The sequence below is a fragment of the Rhinichthys klamathensis genome, unplaced genomic scaffold (genome assembly GCF_029890125.1).
Source record: "Rhinichthys klamathensis goyatoka isolate OS25496 unplaced genomic scaffold, OSU_Roscu_1.1 h1tg000405l_1, whole genome shotgun sequence".
NCBI lineage: Eukaryota > Metazoa > Chordata > Actinopteri > Cypriniformes > Leuciscidae > Rhinichthys > Rhinichthys klamathensis.
Window position 1 is genome coordinate 412,501 of NW_026606906.1, and position 15,425 is coordinate 427,925.

A 15,425-nucleotide genomic window follows, 5' to 3' on the forward strand; every position below is an offset into this window, starting at 1 on the left:
AAGTGAGCATGTAAATACATAATTTGCATAATCTCAAATACATTGATGTGTTACAGTGTTAGTTCACCCAAAAATTTTAATTATCCTAAAATTATCCCATAATTTACTCACCCTCAAGCCATAGGTATATAAGACTTTCATCTTTCATCCAAACACAATCGGAGTTATTTAAAAAATATATATTGGCTCTTCCTAGCTTTATAATGGGGGCGAATTGAGTTTTTGAAGCTCCAAAAAGCACATCTATCCATCATAAAAGTAACTCCAGTGGGTTGATAAAGGCCTTTTAAAGAGAAGCGATGCGTTTTTCTAAGAAAAATATCTATATTTGTAACTTTATAAACTATAATCACTGGCTTCCGGTAGCGCTTGTCTGAAGTATAAAATCAGTGAACATGGCTGACCGAGTTTTGCTGCCTCCTTAACCTGATCCTCCATGAGTGCAACCAAGGGGAACACAATCACAACTATCGCCTTGCCGGCCATTGGCCTGCTCAGTTTCTCGCTGACGATCGGTAATAGTTGATAAATTCAACTTTTCCCAAAACCTGTCGGGAGTAGGGCCACGACATCACCTCCATTCAAAATGTTTAACAAACACTCTTCTTGTTCGGGCTTCAGTTTGCAAATGCCGGGAATATTCTCCACAACGGAGCGAATTGCATCCCGTGTCTCCATATCCGCGGTTGTTTTCGATTTCCCTAACCTAAAATACAATCTTAAACTCGGCGCTTAGCGTCTACGTCACGGCTCTCAGCCCGCCCTCTGTTCGTTGATTGGCCGGCTGTTTTCAGGCCGGAGGAAAACTGAAAGACATGTCGATGTCTCTGAGTACAGCAGCGAACTGAAATAGAGCTAACCCAAGTCTGACGCAGTCAGGCTACCCAAATGCAGTCGCCAGAGGTAAAAAGCTAAAGGTAGGCTATAAACGAACTACAGCACGGTCCCAGGAATTCGACGTCACCATCACTATCACACATTGTTATCATTTTCACGTCCTGCGCCACGTTGTTTAAATAGCAAATGCATGTGTGCGCACATGGGCTGCTGGTCTGAAAACGAGGTGTGTTCAGGCGCATTGTTGGCGCGTTGCTATTTTGAGGCAACTGAAATAAACTGCGCCATTGAGCAACTGGAATCCGGCTTGTCCCGTAGATGATCTCCTCGCTCGCTTTAACCTCGCGCACGAGCCGATCCGTGTCCTCTCTGGAGACGCGTTCAGTCTTTATGCGAGCGATTTTCGTCATGTAAATAGCGAATCCGCCATTGTGAGAGCGCAACTGGCTTTTAAAGGGAACGTGAAAGGGAAATTCTGATTGTTTTTTTGCACGTTACGCCCAAAACACACCCATTACTCATTAAGAGAATAGGGACAACCCTTTTAGACCATGCGCCGGGAGCGCCGACCATTTTTCCCGTCGTTAAACTGGCAAAAGTGGATTCGGACTCGTCTTTGTGCACTTGCGCCATGCGCTTTAGACCATGTGCTTACATTGTTAAAATAGGGCCTATAGCATCAGCAAGCTGGCGTAAGCTCTAAGGGATCACTACACAATCTCATTATCCTCACACTAATGGCCACACTGAGTCCATGATCTCAGTGTTACAGGCCTCAGCTGTATTACTGCTTGCGAAACAGTTTGCTCCGGGTTTTATTCAGCTGTTAGCGACTTACACAGGAAATTAATTTCAGTTCCTGTAAACCCAGTGTGTTTGCGAGCACAAGAGCTGCTGTCATCATGGAGGTCAACACCAGACACTCATACACACGTAAACAATACAGGACCCGGGGTCATACGTTCTTATAGCGTCCTAATGAATGCAGTTCATACCAACGAGAGGGACTGAAACAGTGTGACGTGCATGAATGCTTGAAATAATATATATATATATACAGTATAAATACACACACACACTCAAAAGTTTGGTGTCGGTAAGATTTTTTTAATGTTTTTGAAAGATTTCTTTTTTGCGCACCAAGGCTGCCTTTATGCATCAAATAATTTTATATTTCAAAATGTAATTTACATGATCCTTCAGAAATCATTCTAATATGCTGATTTACTGCTCAAGAAACATTTCTTATTTTCAGTGTTGAAAACAGAAGTGCTGCTTAATATTGTTGAGAATACAATACAATTATTTCAGGATATACTGTATATTTGAAATAACATTTATTAATTAGGTTGTAGATTCAATAGGGCATGTTATACTAAATTACAAAACAAAAAAAATCTAATTTTTTCATAAATTTTTTTCCACCTATGAAATAATGTTCCTTTTCAAGGCCTCTTAAGTTTCAACCAAGGGTTGGTGGTGTTTCAAACCTTTTTTAAAGTTCAATCAATGGATCCCAATGGATACAATTAAGTCCCATCCAGGGTTTTCTCGTTGAATATCCTATTTCGCTCCAAACTATATCACAGAAGAAAATATTGTTTCATATTACCTCAAGCAAGTATTCCACACGTCACTCTGGCTATTGTTCTGTATGTCCATGAATCTAAAGCACTTGTAGCAAAGCTAAAATCTTTTTTTTTCTTTTTTTTTTGAGCACGGGGAAAAGCGTCAAGTGTCTTATAGAGCAGACAAGTGTTAAGTGCTCTGCTCGATGGCCGTGGTTCATAGAAGTGGGATCTGAACCTCAATCATCCGATGTTCTTGAGCTCTAAACACTAAGAGTGAGAAAATGAGTGTGAATGTGCATTTCTGAGAGCTCACGATGTGTTGATGCGTTTGTGCGCATGTATAGTCCTACTTTATGGTCCCCAGGGTGGGTCAAAGCAGCAGGTGACAGGTAAAAACCCGGTCAGGAGGAAATGCATTTTTCATAGGCCGGATTTTCTCTATGAGTAGAGCTTGATCTCGACCCATCATCGACCCCAGAACACACTCTGCACTAAAGCAGCACTGTATCAATTAAACATGCAGGACAAGGACATGCAGAGTTCAGTGCACTTTTTAACCTGAGGTCAGCAGAGGTTTAACATGAGTACAGTGCACTTTTCAACATGCTTCATTGATCTTGGCTTATGAAGAAGGCCATAAGGAGAAGCCTTGCTGTGGCATCCCAAGGGTCAATGTTGCTGAATAGACAATCCCTGATCAGTGGTGCTTGCGAAGGCACGTTTTTCCAAACGCAGAACCCACGAATGAAACTCGTACGATACATGCTACAGACATAAATGGGACCTCAAAGCATGAAAGTTGTGTTGTTATTTCTCAAAGTGATCATTTGACAAATTATTCTTAAAGGGATAGTTCACCCAAAAATGAAAATTCTGTCAGTAATTACTCGCCCTCATGTCGTTCCAAACCCATAAGACTTTCGCTCATCTTCTGAACACAAATGAAGATCTTTTTGATGAAATCTGAGAGCTTTCTGTCCCTCCATTGACAGCAGCGCAACTACATTTTGATGCTTCAAAAAGTTCATAAAGAGATTGTAAAACTAATCCATATGAATTGAGCGGTTTAGTCCAAATTTTCTGGAGACACGATCTCTTTATGTAATATGTCGATTGAATTTAGGCTTTTTTTCACATATAGGCTTTTATTCACATATAAACATTTATCAACTCACACATCAGTTGTGGTAAACGGAAGCTCAAGCATGTTCACTTGGCGTGCGAGAACCAATGAGGTTCATTCTCGTGTTACGCATCACGTTTGAGCTTCAGCAAAAACCAATGAGGTTCATTCTCGTGTTACGCATCACGTTTGAGCTTCAGCAAGAACCAATGAGGTTCATTCTCGTGATACGCATCACGTTTGAGCTTCAGCAAGAACCAATGAGGTTCATTCTCGTGATACGCATCACGTTTGAGCTTCAGCAAGAACCAATGAGGTTCATTCTCGTGTTACGCATCACGTTTGAGCTTCAGCAAGAACCAATGAGGTTCATTCTCGTGTTACGCATCACGTTTGAGCTTCAGCAAGAACCAATGAGGTTCATTCTCGTGTTACGCATCACGTTTGAGCTTCAGCAAGAACTAATGAGGTTCATTCTCGTGTTACGCATCACGTTTGAGCTTCAGCAAGAACCAATGAAGTTCATTCTCGTGTTACGCATCATGTTTGAACTTCAGCAAGAACCAATGAGGTTCATTCTCGTGTTACGCATCATGTTTGAACTTCAGCAAGAACCAATGAGGTTCATTCTCGTGTTACGCATCACGTTTGAGCTTCAGCAAGAACCAATGAGGTTCATTCTCGTGTTACGCATCACGTTTGAGCTTCAGCAAGAGCCAATGAAGTTCATTCTCGTGTTACGCATCACGTTTGAGCTTCAGCAAGAACCAATGAGGTTTGTTCTCGCGCATCAAGCAGGTTCGGTTGAGCTTCTGTTTATGTTCAATGATCAATGTTTATTTGTGAATAAACAATCTGTTCATCATATAAAACGATCGAGTCTCTTCAGAAAATTTGGACTAAACCGCTCAAATTCATATGGATTAGTTTTACAATCTCTTTATGAACTTTTTGAAGTGCCAAAGTTTCAGTTGATTAGCTGTCAATTGAGGGATGGAAATCGCTCAGATTTCATCAAAAAAGATCTTCAATCGTGTTCCGAAGATGAGCGAAAGTCTTACGGGTTTGGAACGACATGAGGGAGAGTAATTAATGACAGATTTTTCATTTTGTGGTGAACTATCCCTTTAAGAAATCATTCTAACATGCTGATTTGATACTCAAGAAACATTTATTATTGTTATCATCAATGAGGAAACAGTTATGCAGACATTTATAATGTTACAAAAGAAATGCATCACGGTTTCCACAAAAATATTAAGCGGCAAAAAACACACAATATTATTATTTTTACTGTATTTTTGATCAAATAAATGCAGTCTTGGTGATTCTTAACGAATTTGAAACCGTCAGTGTCTAACCAATTGCTTCCTCTGAAAAGTAGTGTGGATATATTCAAAAACTTCGCTCTTGTTTCACAGGTGAAAGTGTGGTTTCAAAACCGCCGCACCAAACAGAAGAAGGACCAGACCAAGGACACGGACAAGCGCTCGTCGTCCACCTCCGAATCCCTCGCCACGTGCAACATCCTACGTCTCCTGGAGCAGGGCCGCCTCCTGTCTCCCCCAAACCCTCTGCTGGCTCACGCGCACCCCGGCAATGGCTCTCTACTGGCCAGCCCGTCCGTGTCCACCTCCTCGGGGGTGAGCAGCACCACCACGGCTCCCGGGTCGGGCAACGGTGGGACGTTCGGACTGTCGCTGTCTTCTTTAGGTGGGACTCCACCTTCGCCTCGTCTGGGAGTGCCACCACCCTCCCTTTGCTTTACCATGCCTCTCCTGGGCGGCACCCATCACGAACTCCCATCGGGATACGGGTGCGGATCCTCAGCGTTCGAGCCCTACATGAGGATTGAGCGGAAGGACGGTGAGTTAGGTGGGAAGAAGACGGTTTCCTAAAAGCGTTCGCCTACCTTCTGGTACCTTCCCCCACTCTACCTGTCTCAGGGGTCTCATCTGTGCCGTGAACAGCCGGTCGGATGGAGCGGAAGTTTGCAAACTGACAGAAAGAGATTGAACGACATACTCGGATACTCGTCTCGCTGGCCTCTCTAGCGCTAGTGCCTACAACCAAATTTAGGCCAGTCGGACTCCATTCGGTAAGGAGGAGCGTTTGGGATGAAGCCTGTAATTAAGCATCGCTGTGTTCGGTGAATTTTGTCGTCCACAGGTTTCTTTTCATTTTTGCATTACATGTGTGGTGACGAAAGCCTCAGACCTATAAGGCCCATTCACACCAAGAACGAAAACTATTGCGATAACTATTGCGATAACTATATTAGCGTCCACATGAGCGCACGATTACGTTCTGTTTATTAGAAACGCGTCACAGTTTTGTCGTCTGCCGCTTTAAATGCTCGAGCTTTGTAAGGCAGGGTGGAATCTGATTGGCTGTCAATGTTTTTGTAATCCATCAGCTGGATAGAAATCATTTTGATTCCAAGTGATTCCAACAATATCGCTTTCCTTTGCCGATATTGCTATAGTTGTGGTGTGGAATCTGCTATTCTTTTATATTTATAATGCTTTTTTAAACTATATGTTTATCGTTATAGTTATCATTCTTAGTGTGAACTGGCCTTCATTGTTTGTGAATGATGGAAAACGCTGTAAATGTAACTGTAACGAAGGCAAAATTATTTCGCAGGTTTGTTTCCAAATGGGTGTTAAAAAAAAGAAGAAAAAAAATGGACGAAAAAAAGACATTGATCAACAGTGGTACGTTTTTTATGCTGCTCTAAATTAATAGACTAGAGGAGCTTCTTGTCGATATAAATGTGTGTCTGTATGAAAGTATAAGAATGAGAGAATTATCTGAGTGAATAACAATAACAAGGCACTGACAAATTTTGTGGCATTTACTTCATATTGGACCTTGGTGATGGTAATATTGAGAGTTCAATGGACAGAATTATAATTCATTTCGCAATGATGCAACACTAATTGCATACAATTTAAGTGTGTGAAAAATTAATAATAGCATCTAAAATTCAATGCATATGCGCAATGCACACCCTTTTAAAATATTTCCTCTTCGTAACACATGAAATTCTCAGTTGAAAGTGTTAGCGATGGCCTAATCCACTGGCTCAACATTATATTGCCCCAAGTTAAGATGCTTCCTCTTGTTGTTTCCAAGGGCTAATTATTGACTTCCAAAAATAGACCACCAGTCACTTTGAGTCTTTCAGCATCTGGGGCCGGTTGCACCAACTGTGTGTGCAAGTTACAACGTCGCCTAGTTTTGACGTAAAGAGGCGCTAAGTTGCGCACTACTAAACATTTTTGAGTTGCACCATTAAACTTAGATGAAGCGTAACTCTACATATGAACTAAATATTTACAGAAGCCTCTAACCTGTAGTAACAGTTGGAATAAAATAGCAGACTGACTGAACTGCATCAATAAGCTCTTGTTTTACATTATGTGAATAAACGTACTTTGTTAGCAGCTCTTCAACACAAACACAATCTACATACAGGGGCTAATCGGTCCGTGTTGTGCATGTCAAATGACAAATAAATGCCATTTCTTATGTTTTTTGTATCCGTTTTAATTTATTGATCCTTCAAATAGAGTTTCTCAATGTTATGTACATATAAAATAGTCTACCTATAATATTTTTCATGATTAAATAGTAATGTAAACTTATTTTTACCGTTAGTTACGTGAGGCAAAAGAAGTTCGAATGAAGGATAAACTGAAACTCACAGCATTTAAACTTCTGCTGACGTATATGAAGGCTGCTATTGGATCAGAGACGGTAAACGTCATGTTATGCGACTACGCATTACTTTACAGAGAGTTTACGAACTGCTAGCTACTTCCGGCCTTAAGAACAAATGGTGCAACCGAATTGGTTACAAACTAGCTAGTAGTTACTAAGCCTCTATGTGGATTTTACGTTCCAATTTAAGTAAGAGCTCATGAATGGTTGGTGCAACCCTACCCTGGAGATCTTAAACAATGTTTATTTATGAATTGAGCGTGCATAGGATCAGTTTCACACTATGTGCACATAATACAGACACCAGTCGCAGTTTACATGCACTATTGCTGGCCATTGCAGTACTATAGGTTTGGAAACTGATTCAAAGCTATTAGAAACTCACAAATAAGTACTTTGGTTTGGTACGTGCTTTAAAGATTACGATAGTTCTGAAATTTAGACATTTTTCCATCCCAATTTATGACTTTGAAATTATGTTAATTATTATGCATGCTTCTTAGAGTCATTGGGTCAGGTTGGTGCTTTATATGACTGCAGAATTAGAACCTACAATTAATCAGCATTCATTTATTACCATCACCCTTTAGGGGCTATCTACGGAGCCCCTAAAGGGACATGGTGATGGAAAAAATATGGAAGATGGGTGGGTGGGTGGGTGGGTGGGGGAAAAAAACATTTGAATGCTATTGCGTTCTTTCGGAAAACCAAAGTTTCTCGGGGAACGCAAAAACATTGACTCTCAACTCATATCCTTCAATTTAACATTGTTGCTCAACAGTTGTGCCACTTACAGCATGTCACCCCTAAATCTCTGACTCGCACTAACAATGAATGACTTCTGGTCATTTTGACCCTTGAAATGGCTGTCAGAGTGAACACCCTTTATTGTGAATATCAGCTAAAACACTGTACTTTCATCACTATCCTCTGACAGTATCATAGGTTGGACGTTGAAGGAATAGTTAAGTCCAAAATAATAAGTGTGTCTTTTACTCACCGTTGTGTCATTCTTAACCCGCATTGACTTCCATGGAATGTTGGATCTTCTATGGAACACAAATGAGAAACATTTTAGAATGCACAAGTAATGACTGATATTCCAAAACCTCTGACAGTCATACAGCAGTTTACACTTTTAAGTTGCTTTTTGAAGCTTGAAAGTGCAGTCCCCATTTAATATACTTGCATGGAAACATTAATAATAATAAAAAAACAATAATTACTGAGCAGCAAATCAGCATATTAGAATGATTTCTGAAGGATCATGTGACACTGAAGACTGGAGTAATGATGCTGAAAATACAGCTTTGATCGCAGGAATAAATTACATGTTAAAATATATTCAAATAGTAAACGGTAATTTCAAATTGCACCAATATCACTGTTTTTACAGTACTTTCGATCAAATAAATGCTGCCCTGGTGAGCATAAGAGACTTCTTTTTAAAAAATATTATTCCAAATTTTAACTGGTAAAGTAAATGCTCCAAGAGCAAGAAAGTCATGCAGTTTTGACACAACATGAGGGTGAGTAAATGATGACAGAATGGTCTTTGCTATCAAGCTGTAACAGATGTTATGTTGCACATTAGTGTATTGCTCTGCCATTGCTTTAATTTTAGCTTCTTATACAGCTTGATTGCAAATGAATCTTAACTTGTGTGTGAAAATTCTCACGGCAGTGTTGTTGTCTAACACGGTTATTTTCTATAAGCATCATATATAATTCATTCAGCCTGCACCGCTGAGACAGACACCAGTTCACTGACATTAGCACAAGACCTTAACACACCCGTACACATCACACATTTTCTTTTCTCACTCTGGTTTTTCGCTGAAATCTCTCAAAATGTTTCCTTAAACACGTGTCAGTCATTTTGTCCACACTATTATTGAGGGGAAACAACTAAATGAAGCATCTCACAGACAGCAGATTCTTTGTAAACGGCTTTAAAGAGAGAACCGAACATCTTTACCATCACTGTACAATTATATTAAAAAACAAAAACTCAACCCTTTAATTATGGAACATATGCTTGAAATATGTTTTCACAGAATGGCGAAAAAGCAAAGACAGTATATATGAATAACATTGCCACAGATATGATTGTAAAATGTGGTTTGAGTTTGCTGTGATTGAGTGGAAAGATGTTTTATTTGATCTCACTTCCACATTTCCTTCCCTTGTTAAAGAATCGGTGCTCTTGTTCCGGCACACAGATTATGTGTAAGTAAAAGCCATACGCTTTTTTGGCAGTACAGCATTTGTGTGACCGTGTCGCATCAAATGATGATGATAATAATAATAAATTACATAATGGCACCAGCTTCTCACGAATAAAGAAAACACTTAAACAGTATGTACATATACGAGTCTTTGCACAGTATTTTCATGTTGTATTATGTGATCTTACAGAGAAAAAAAAAATGGAATGGAAAAAAATATATAAATGCTTTACAATTCTTTGTCTCATTAATATTTGCACTTATTTAAGGAAGTTTGTGTTCTGTGGCAAAATAGCCTTTCTCATGGTTTGGTTTGGCTAAAAAGCCAAGATATTGTACAATATGTACATGTGTTTTTATTCATATGCATATAAATATATGTCTATGTAATTTGCCTAGACTTGTGTCTTTCTTGTGACTCTCTCGTTGATAAATCTTAAAGATTCATATCTATCTATACTATATACACACACACAATTATTTATGCCCAAAAAGTTCTATATACACAGTATATACATACGGTGTTATATAAACGTTATATTAAATACATGAGACGTTGCTCCTTTTTTTTAATAACAGCATAGCATTATGCCAAAATTCATACTGTTCTTGATATTTATTATATGAGTTCAGGCTGATCAGGAATAAACTTGTTCCCCTAGCCCTTCTCTCTTTTCTCGAGATGAGGGGGTGGCGCGGTTGTTTTTCAGGAAATGGTGGACAAGCGGACACAATATGTTTAACCACATGTTTAGTCCCCTCCATCTCCTCCCTGCGCTGCTCTCCCTTGAAGAGTCTCGCCTGGACAATCACCTCCAGGGTGCCAATTAAAATGATTGGCGGCTTTTCTTCACGGGAGTGGATGGATGGAGGGAATGGGGACTGGATGGGTGGCCTGCTGGTTTTGGTGTACGTAAAAAAAAAAATATATATATATATATATACATAGCAACAGTGTTCTTTAAGACAGTCGTTCACAACTGGTTTCGTTCCAGGACCCAGATTTTATATTGGACATCAAGTGGCGACCCAGCACCAGACCAAAACTGTTTAAAGTACACCTAAATAAACAGACCTATGGTCCATTTCTGGTCATAACCCACCAGTTGAGAAATGAAGCATTAAGATCCCTTCGAGTGATGGCAATGCAATCGCTAATTTGTTAACAAAATTGTATTGTATATATTGGACGGTTGAAACTCTGAACAATTTAACTAAAAATACATATATTGTTATTCTTATTATAGGAACCGTTCTTCCAGAAATACAGATGGTCATTATTTACTCACCCCCAAACTATTTTGTTCAAGTCTTCTTCAAGCTGCTCTTTTCCAGACAACATTTCAAAGTAATGCTGCAAAAAAAAAAGACAAAAAAGATCATTAAATGATATTTAAAAACATTTCTGTTAAATTAACTCCTAGAAGAAATGGTTATATACACTCACCGGCCACTTTATTAGGTACCCCATGCTAGTAACGGGTTGGACCCCCTTTTGCCTTCAGAACTGCCTCAATTCTTCGTGGCATAGATTCAACAAGGTGCTGGAAGCATTCCTCAGGGAGTTTGGTCCATATTGACATGATGGCATCACACAGTTGCCGCAGATTTGTCGGCTGCACATCCATGATGCGAATCTCCCGTTCCACCACATCCCAAAGATGCTCTATTGGGTTGAGATCTGGTGACTGTGGAGGCCATTTTAGTACAGTGAACTCATTGTCATGTTCAAGAAACCAATTTGAAATGATTAGAGCTTTGTGACATGGTGGAAGTAGCCATCAGAGGATGGGTACATGGTGGCCATAAAGGGATGGACATGGTCAGAAACAATGCTCAGGTAGGCCGTGGCATTTAAACGATGCCCAATTGGCACTAAGGGGCCTAAAGTGTGCCAGGAAAACATCCCCCACACCATTACACCACCACCACCAGCCTGCACAGTGGTAACAAGGCATGATGGTTCCATGTTCTCATTCTGTTTACGCCAAATTCTGACTCTAACATCTGAATGTCTCAACAGAAATCGAGACTCATCAGACCAGGCAACATTTTTCCAGTCTTCAACTGTTCAATTTTGGTGAGCTCTTGCAAATTGTAGCCTCTTTTTCCTATTTGTAGTGGAGATGAGTGGTACCCGGTGGAGTCTTCTGCTGTTGTAGCCCATCCGCCTCAAGGTTGTGCGTGTTGTGGCTTCACAAATGCTTTGCTGCATACCTCGGTTGTAACGAGTGGTTATTTGAGTCACTGTTGCCCTTCTATCAGCTCGAACCAGTCTGGCCATTCTCCTCTGACCTCTGGCATCAACAAGGCATTTCCGCCCACAGAACTGCCGCTCACTGGATGTTTTTTCTTTTTCGGACCATTCTCTGTAAACCCTAGAGATGGTTGTGCGTGAAAATCCCAGTAGATTAGCAGTTTCTGAAATACTCAGACCAGCCCTTCTGGCACCAACAATCATGCCACGTTCAAAGTCACTCAAATCACCTTTCTTCCCCATACTGATGCTCGGTTTGAACTGCAGGAGATTGTCTTGACCATGTCTACATGCCTAAATGCACTGAGTTGCCGCCATGTGATTGGCTGCTTAGAAATTAAGTGTTAACGAGCAGTTGGACAGGTGTACCTAATAAAGTGGCCAGTGAGTGTACCTCTAAGGGTTCTGTCAGGCGCTGAGAACATGTTCAGGGTCACGTCATGGGAATATTTAGGTTTAATTAAATTCATTTGTTTTAATTCATTTTTAGTTCTAGTTAAATTTTATGAATTAAGCAGCTCGTAAACATTTTATCACTATAGGAAAGAAAAAATGAAAAAAACCTGATAAACGTTAAAGTATTATGCAATAATTTCAGACATTTCTCCTTATATAGAATTAACAAGTTCTTAAATTTCACCCCGATGAACATTGTATTGTGGATGCCAAATATTTACTGTAAAAAAACATGATTTTACAGGCAAGTTTCACATTGTACAGTGTTTCTCTAACACAAAACATGAGAGCAACAAAGTAACACATCAAATGACAACAAACTTAAATGATCTAAGCAACATACCATATAAAATAAATAAAACGAACAAATTAATAAATAAAATTCAGTCATATGATGTGTCAGGCATTTCTGGGAATACATGTCACTGTTGTCCAATATAGCTGTAAAAGTTAAAATAATGTTACATAAATAATTTTCCATTTATTATAACAATATAAAAATTATACAACAATTTTCACAGTACTTTCCTATAAGCATACCTCTGTTTTATTGAATAAAAACTCCAAATACAGATTGTTACAGTAAAAGTTTTTTACAGTATTTTACAGTACATTTTTTTACTGTACATAAGGTGCCATACAGTTGACCAGATAAAACATACATCATACATTGCATTAATTAATATATTATAAATATATTTTTACTGCTTTGTGTGAGCAACACAAACTATTTCAAACTGAAATGATTCCTCTAAAACTCGCTGTTCTCATTCTCGATTCTGCATATTAAAACCAACATGCCATATTCGTTCACAAGATAATCTTTCAACTAAAAAACAGGTTTGAACTGACATTAGAGAGGGGAGAATCAATAAATGCCTTTTAGAAAATGGCATCATACCACTGGACTTTCAAAATCTCGAGCGTTTCAAAGAAAAATAAAAGAGAACATACAACTTTTTGAATCCACGCTCGATAGCACAGATTGGCAACAATTCAAACGACACCTTGGCGAAAAAAAAAAGAGGGAGTCCCATTAAAGCAACTGTCCATCAGCAACTGCAATATTTTCCTTTTCAGTGTAAAAGCTGTTTTGGCCTTCACGCCTTTAACCACGCATCCCTGTACCACCCTCCCTTTCCTTTCTGGTTCTTCTCTCTCTCTCTCTCTCTCTCTCTCTCTCTCTCTCTCTCTCTGCCCCCCTTTCTCTACCCGTCTGCGCGCCCTAGACCCTGTTCAGTGACCCTGCAGGAGGTTTCGTCACTAATTAGGGTCGCTAATTGGGGGGCAACGGGGCCGGGGTCCTCTCCACACCTGCACCAGTCATGTGACCCATCGAGAGGTGCGCGGGGTCAAAGGTCATGTGGAGGGGGGGGGGGGTCAGCTGTGAAGGTTCGGGATTAGCGAGAGAGGAGGGAGAGCTAAGGGTTAATTACAGGAAGACCCCTGTCCTGGCCGGCTCGGCAGAGCCCCCTAGCATGAGCCGATTTCTTCAGCTCAGAAAAGATGAAGGCTGCTTGTTTTGACAGACTTCACGCAAGCGCCTGACCCCGCCATGAAAGAGCGATACTGCATTCCACAGAAAGAGAGGCGTGAAATGAAGGAGAGAATGATCAGACGATGCCTCGAATAAACCCCTAACCCTAAGTGTTAAACTTCAGGACATGGTTTCAAATCGTGTGCTTTTGTCGCATGGGAAAAGATTTGCTGTAGCATTTCTAAGCAAGGTCTCAATGAGCAAAGAGGAATGTGAACCATTTCTCGAGACCACAATATTCGATATCCATTGAAGTTATAGTGATGTACTAAAAACCACTCAGAAACCTTATAAAACTGTATCGCATAACAAGGGCTGGGTGATAAACTATATCATATCGATAACTCAATATGGATTACCCTTCCAGTGTATTACACAGCAGAAATAAATGCGGCAACAACCACTCAGTCTGCAAGGAAACAAGGGTGAAACCGAACTTGCTTTACCCTTCAAAGCGGAGGAAATTATTGGGAAAAGGGTAACACAACGTCATTGTACACGGAAGAGGTTTGGGTTTCTTAAAGGGATAGTTCACTTTGAAATTAATTTTTGGTATGTTTTAGCTTACCTCAAGGGCATCCAAGATGTAGGTGTCTTTGTTTCCGCAGTAGTTTCAATTTTGATATTTTTAGGCCAAACCGTTCTTGTCTGTCAGTCATATAATGCAGGTCTATGGTCACCACCTCAAAGAGCACGCACAGAGAAGTCCAAATTAAACATGATTTAATGACTCGTAAATGTAAGTACACATTGATGGCCTAAGACACGAAACGAGCGGTTTGACCTAAAAATATCAAAATTGAAACTACTGCGGAAACAAAGACGCCTACATCTTGGATGCCCTTGAGGTAAGCTAAAACATATCAAAATTTTATTTCAAAGTGAACTATCCCTTTAAGCCTCGTTCAGACTGTCAGTCCAAATCCATTTTTTGTGCATATCCAAATTGAAATTCGATCAGATTTAGCAAGTGTGAACGGCAACAACAACAAAAAATCACATAAAAAATGCGTTTACAAATCCATTTCAAGCTACGTTCCTATGTGGTTTGAAATACTATTCAAATCGTATTTCTGGAAATTCATTTCAGGAATTCTGCTCTGATCAGATTTCACGCGGTTTTACGTGACTTTCTCTCGCCACATGAAACATAAAGATGTCGGGCGTTGTTATAGGAAACATGCTGAAAGTCAAATGTTGTTGCGAAGTGCCGGAGGAAAATGACAATATAACGGAGACGTGTTTTGGGACCAGCGGGACGACAGCCGCTCGTCCAGCCGGATCTCATGAAAGTGCGTATCTATACCACGAATTTAATTTCTCGTGCCATTTATATGGCAAAAATAGTTTTCGCATGCATATGATACGCACTTTTTGGCGTGTAATACGCACACTCCCCACCCCTAATCCTACTCAAGGGGTTTACAGTGCGTAAAGCATATGCACGCAAAAAAACATTTTTGGCGTATAAATAGCACGAGAAATTAAATTCGCACTTTCATGAGATCGTGTTGGCTCATGCGGTTCTCAGTGCAAATTTTGTTTAATTTACAATAAGAAATGACAACCCCTCCATGTTGTTGCCGATTTTGGCGTACACCTACATTGCCATAAAAAACCAACTCAGATATTCCGGAAAATAAAACAACGGCATGGACACACAAATCGGATCTGAACAGTTGCGATACAA

The 15,425-nt window shown here is 39.9% G+C and overlaps 1 protein-coding gene across 1 annotated transcript in view; it reads left to right on the top strand.

The window, feature by feature from the left end:
* The window catches only part of vax2 (ventral anterior homeobox 2), a 25,464-nt gene extending 19,675 nt beyond the window's left edge, over positions 1–5,789 (top strand). Inside the window, exon 3 of the mRNA XM_056234758.1 lies at positions 4,953–5,789. Coding sequence (XP_056090733.1) covers positions 4,953–5,429 — 477 coding nt within the window. The 3' untranslated portion in view covers positions 5,430–5,789. The remainder of the gene's footprint in view (positions 1–4,952) is intronic.
* Positions 5,790–15,425: the final 9,636 nt, after the last annotated feature.